Source organism: Arachis ipaensis, chromosome B05, assembly GCF_000816755.2.
Source record: "Arachis ipaensis cultivar K30076 chromosome B05, Araip1.1, whole genome shotgun sequence".
Lineage (NCBI taxonomy): Eukaryota > Viridiplantae > Streptophyta > Magnoliopsida > Fabales > Fabaceae > Arachis > Arachis ipaensis.
The window spans coordinates 147619968-147626338 of NC_029789.2; the positions used below are offsets into that span (position 1 = coordinate 147619968).

General features: G+C 33.9%; 1 protein-coding gene and 1 long non-coding RNA gene across 3 annotated transcripts in view; one reads left to right on the forward strand and one right to left on the reverse strand.

The window, feature by feature from the left end:
* LOC107642225 (probable RNA-binding protein 18) overlaps positions 1-5622 on the reverse strand; it is a 20156-nt gene extending 14534 nt beyond the window's left edge. The window contains exons 1-5 of one of the 2 annotated variants that reach the window (XM_021103255.1): positions 5488-5622; positions 4692-4764; positions 4165-4238; positions 3940-4066; positions 3682-3864 (exon numbers count right to left, since the gene is read on the reverse strand). In XM_021103255.1, coding sequence (XP_020958914.1) covers positions 3682-3864; positions 3940-4066; positions 4165-4238; positions 4692-4694 — 387 coding nt within the window. In that variant the 5' untranslated portion in view covers positions 4695-4764; positions 5488-5622. Of the gene's footprint in view, positions 1-3354; positions 3865-3939; positions 4067-4164; positions 4239-4691; positions 4765-5487 lie in introns of those variants that run through there. The other variant, XM_016345519.2, reaches the window with a different exon arrangement.
* Positions 129-965, forward strand: LOC107642224. The gene is made up of 2 exons (XR_001620646.2): positions 129-333; positions 671-965. It is a non-coding gene; the product is annotated as an uncharacterized LOC107642224 (long non-coding RNA).

Genomic DNA, 6371 nt, shown 5'->3' on the forward strand with positions numbered 1-6371 from the left:
GAATCTAATTATAAAATTAAAAATAGTATAAGAATCTAATTAAAAAAAAAGTATAAGAACTTAATTAAAAATTTAGTGAAATTATAAAGAACAATAGAATAATTAAATCTATTTGGAGTTATGTTTTAAGTAGTGGGAAGTTTGATGTGAGGGGGGAGGAGAGGATCTGCGATGGCACATCTCTTCCTCTTCTCCACCAGGTTAACGGCAAAGACACCCTCTCTCTTCTCTTCAACCCTCATCTACGCCTAACTACTTCACATTTTAAACTTCAATTCCAGTTTCAGGGATACGTACACAGTACTTAGAATCGCTTATGTGCCAGACTGCACGGTACAGACATCAAACTATTCATTTAGAAGCCAAATACACTTGTAGAACCCTGTTATGCTGGAAAAGTCGTTCTGAGATGATAGATTAGACTATAGAGAAGACTGATGTTAAAGCACATCTGAATTTATGATTCTCCTTTATTAGGATGATCTTCTAGTCTTCTTGTTGTAGAATTTCAAATGCCGATTTATTGATCAGCTTTCTTATATGCATAGCTTGCTTTATAAAGATTGATCATAGTTTTATCTATGCTTAGTTATATCTTAAATTGCCATATCAGAGGATAAGATTTCTGTTTTCCTGATTCCTATACCCATTTTATATAATACCATACCAGAAAGTGGTATGAACTATACTGTATTGTAGGTTCGGGGACTAATGTTCCTTGCAAGGAGCATGGGGATGCATAACTAGTTGGGATGGAATGGAAGCATTGGCCTCATATGTGTAATGCGTGCAGCACCTTCGTATACCAAAAAGGAAAATGTATGATGAATACTGTGAATCTGTGATCACTTCTTAATGAGTCTTTGAGAAACTCAATTCCCTATATGTGTTGTGCATCCATTCCAATTGTAAGAAATATATCATTGGAGACTCGACCAAGAATAACAAAGATACTATTCCCTTTCCTTGTTTCTCTCTTTCTTTCTTTTTTCTTCCTTAGAGTAGCACTTAACAGAACTAGATGTGCTATTTATACTTTATAAAATACATATCAAATGATTACAGTGTGTATAATGTTTCCGTGTCTAGAGGACGAGATGAATACACAAGATCTATCAAAGTTTGTTAATATAACTCAAAACTTCTTGTATTCACAAGGGAAAACAAAAAAGGGCATTTTTTTTGTTGTGTCTCTAACAAAAACTAAAACAAGCAGAATACAATCCCGAAAAACTACACGGCAGAATCTTTCCACAAAATCTGCTTGAGGTCATCATTTGACTGAATCCATACCAATTGAGAATAAACACTCTTAACTTCTATCTTTTGCCAAACAATCTATAGCAATATTAACTTTTTTTCTAACCTAAGTGAATGACACCTTTCAATTTTTACTTAACAACTCCATAATCTTTTCTATAATATCCATATTATCACTTGCAATATAGTTGATAATATTATTCAGCAAAAGATACATCTCTATAAAATCAATTTCACAAATCACGAAGTCACAATCAACTTCCCACGTAATCATAAGACCATTTTAGACTGCCTAAAAACTAAATCAAAGGACATACGCCCCGAGCTACCTAGCACCCAGGTGCCATAATGATCACGGATAACGCACTCAAATCCCACTACAAGAGAGTCCGAAAAAATACCAGCATCATAGTTGACCTTAAGAATATTTTGGGAGATGACTGCCACAAAAAATTCTGGACTACGTAATCCCAGAAGTTTCTATCCTTCTTCACCCTTTTCAACTCATTCACCAAGACTCTCACAAGGCAAGAGATTTTCTTCCTATGCCAAGGTTCATTCGGGTTAAAAAAAATCATTACATCTATTCCGCCAAATCCACCAAATCCCAGCAGCCACTACTTCTTCTTTACCATTAATAACACTAGTAATCCAGGATCGGAAGTCAGAAATATTAGCATGTTCAACAATAGAAGGATCTAAAGAATTCCATACATCACGAACAGTGGAACAATCCCGAAGGCAATGCAACACAGATTCAGGCTCATTACCACATTTGTTACAAAGGTCACTCACTGCTAAGTCCCTTTTATGACAAAAGACATTAGTGGGAATGGCATCATGCAACGCAAGCCAAAAGAAGAATATGACCTTTTTCGGAATGAAAATCTCCCATAGCCACTTCCAATTCCCGTCACCTCTCCATTGAAATTTCATATATGCAAGCCAATTGTACCCGTTTTTGGTAGTATAATCCTTCGAAGCAGTTGGCTTCCAAATCCAACCCGATTTATTCACATTCCTTCCAAGAAGAGGAATAACCCCCCAAAAAGGATTTAATATCCTCGAAAATTTGGATGGACAAGTTTTTAAAATTTTAAGTCCCATTATAGTAAACATTATCCAACTTGAGCAATAAATTAGAGACATGAATAAACGGAAGAAAATATGCAAGAATACCTAAAGGACTCCAAGGATCATACCACAAGGACTGAAGCAAACTCCCTGTATGCCACCCAAGACCCTCTTTATGGACATATAGAGTTTAGAGATGCTTTTTGACACAAAAGAACCATGTTTAGCCAATTCTCAATCCCTATTTTGCTTCAAATATTTATAAGAAAGAAGTTTCATCACAACTGCTCGTTATCCTTCAACATTTGCCAATAAGCGCCACATTAACACACTACAAGTCTCTAACTGCAAGCCCTCCTAGATTTTTGGGAGCCACAACTTTCTTCCACTTAACTAAAGGAAGACCTCTGCCATCCACATTACCTTTCCACAAGAATTGACGCATCATGGAGTCAATCTTGTCATGAGCATAGAAAGGGAAGTTTTCATTTGATAGACCGGAATTAAAGATAGAATTTATTTTACCAAACACAATCTCCCAGCCTTGTTTAGCATGCGTCCTTTCCAACTAGCCAATTTAGCACGAATTTTCTTAAAACATCTTTCGCGCAGCTCTATCATGATCAATATTCACCCCTAAATATCTTACGAAATGTTGAGTGAAATGAATGCTAGAAACACTAGATAAAATATCATTCTTTTTGTGAGAAATATTTTTAGAACATTTAGCTTTCAACTTAGACAAATTCACCTTAAACCCAGATGCCTTTGTAAAAATGTCCAAAGCTTCTATGCCTTCACTCACACACACTAACCTAACTCAAATAAACATCAGAGATTCAAGGTTTCCCCAAACCCTGCTGCACTTTGTTCAAAAGAAACCAAAAGAATTAACAAGATTATATTCCCATTCCTGGTGAGGTCACGTAGGGTTTAATTTTCATGTAAATTATGAAGACTCTATCAACTTTATAACTCATTTTCATGTAATTTTTTTATATTGTAACGCAAATAGGTGGATACAAAAAAAATCAATGATTGCAGTGTAAAACTAATATTTGTACATCTTTTAAATTTGAAGGTTCCTCCTTAATATAATGTCATATGATAAAGCAAATTGCCTCAGACCTCAGTCTTTAAAATTAAAAAAATAAATAAAAAAAGCTAAGTCAAATATATGACATTCTAATTTATGGGTGCCACAAATACGTGCGCCTCCTTCAATTTTATGCCATCAAATTCTACAGTCCATACTTGGTTGGTTCAAGAGATATCATCATTTTGCTTTTGCTTCTTGGTCCTAGAACCCTCCTCTAAGGATTTCAATTTGTTCTTTATTGCGGCTATTTTTGCACTACGACTTGTCTGTCCCATGCCGCTTCTGGTAAGATGCAACTTGTGTCCTTCACCAGTTGCTTTCGTAGGGTTATCGGCTGTTTCCAACATGTACTTCTCACCTGCAAGGCGAACAACCAACGGCCGGCCACAAGCTAACCTCCCATGCATTTTCTCCTTGGCCAATTTCGCTTCCTGCATACTCACTTTAACAATGGAAATCAGGGACTTGCTTGAGAGCCAAGTAACTAATGTATGCAATCAACGTACCTCATTTGTGCTATACTGGATAAAGGCAAAACCCCGTGGCTCCCCACGTTTCGGGCCACGAGTGTGCCACAAGAAGTCCTCAGAAACAATCTTTCCAAAGGGAGAAAACATTCTGAGCAGAGCAGCTCTGGTAAATATCAAAGAGAAAAAGATGGTATTAGAATACGCATGATTCAATGTAGCACAACACAATTAAGCCTTTCTAGGAGTTATTATAAGTCTTACTCTGTAATTCTAAGATCAAGGTTACCAATATAGAGTCTACTTTCACACTTATCATCAATGCAACCATTTGGATCCTGCAATCAGCAATACATAAAATAAGTGCAGAACACAATCATTTAAAAAACCAAAAATCAGAAAATTATCTGAAAAATTTTAGTTTCTATCGTATTAGTTAAGTAAACTCTAAGAACTCCAAAACAGGAATTTAGTCCAAAAGTGTATTTATGAGATGATGTGCTCTTTTCCTATGGCATTTAAAATCGGAGGTACTGTTGTTCCTCTTTGTAATACAATTTTCATTCTAAAAGAATTTCTTCTTAGTATCTACATATATACATCTGATAGAAGTTCCATTTTGACATACAAATCATGTGAACATAATGCTTCTTAGATAAGGATAATCCTATCAAAAAGCAAAGAACAATATGGAACATGTAGAGCAGCATTACAAAACTCTTTAGGTAAACAAAATTAATTTCAATAACAAGGAAACATGAGATAGTTAAGATTTCAGGCTAAAACCATACCATGATTGCAAAAGTGTGCAAGTGAAACTTCTTCTAATCAACTAAAACTCCAAAGCATCAAATCTCCTTGACTCTGCAAATAAACAATACAATATAAATGTAACTCTTCATTCTACAGGTCTTAGCAAAAACTTGAAGGTTGACATATTAACAAATTCTTTGATAGAATCAACTTGAATACGGTTCATTCAAAGTTAGTCTATTGCCTGCAAAAGAGTCATCGTTCTACAGTGCAAGTGCAAATTTGCAATAGCAATTCTTAGAGAACAGAATCCTATGTATGATTGATTTTACTGTAATTAAGAAGCCAAAGATCAACAAACTCTTCTTGTTCTGTTTCAGATAAGAATTTATTTCTTACCCTTTTGAATGGAACACTCATTTTAACAGAAAAGAATAACAATAATAATAATAAGCTCAATGATCCATGCTACAAAGAGAAATCCAAATATAATTAAATGAAAAAATTTTATATAGTCAAATTTTCAATTTTGCAAAATGGGTTCCTTCTCTCGAGGAAAAAAAATCAAAGAACAAAACAATTTTGAGAAAAAAAATTAGTCAATTAAAAACGCTGAAAAGCACTCGAACTTAGAATATAAATTAGAGTTAACCAGAGCTTCCAAATGGTTATACAAATTAAATTCGAGAGCTTTTTTATTGCTGCCCACAATTAACAGAACAACAGAAAATATTGCGGAAGTACCTACCTAATCAATGAATTGATTGATTTTCAGATGGTTCAGAAACGAAAATTAGAGTAAAAACTTGGAAAATTAGATGAATAGACGGTTACCGTGAAGAAAAACGATGCCTTCGACTTCAACTAGTTAGGGATTCTGTTACTGAAAGATGATGAAGAAGAAGAAGAAGATGAACTCCACAAGGTAGAGTTGCTTCACAGTGGGCTTGACTTAATGGACCGGCCCAATGTAAAATTTCCTTAGTTTTTTTTTTGTTGTTACAAAAATAAAAAGATAATAAATAAAAATAAAAATAAAAATATTTAAAATAAAAAATTACATATGTAAAAAAGTGAATTTTTTAAGATATCTGAGGAATTTTTCCTACGGAGAATTTAAAAAAAGAAAAGTCTAGGACGCCAGCAACTTTTCTAAATTCTGATCAGCATGTAACCAGTAAGGAAAAGTGAGTCATTGGATGAAATCTCACACTAATATCACACCATTAAAATCATCATTGATGACTATTTAATGGCTACAAATACCAAAAGTTGTTGGTCTCTAACACTCTTCTTTAAAAAATATAGCTTTTATAAATAAATTTTAATTTTTTTTTTGTAAAAAATTTTGTTAATAGTGACAAAATGTCTAAATAGAAGACTGGTTTACAAATCATCATGGCCCAATATAAAATGCTTGGAGAGGATTTTTGGTAAAGGCTCAACAGCAAAAAAAAATTAAAAAGAACATTTCATTAGTCACGTATAATTAAGTTTTTCAAGATGATTAATGGTTTCAGCCTCTTGAGTCTATGAACAAAGGCCGCCATAATTTGCTGCTCACTACACATTTTAAAATAGGATACACCACCTAACATCTATGTGTGTGTGGATGTTTTACACAATTCACCCCGTAAGATTTTTCTTTAACAGATACTATTATTGTTTTTCTCATATAGCATTACTCTCTTATTTTTTATTTTATATTCTTTTTTGGT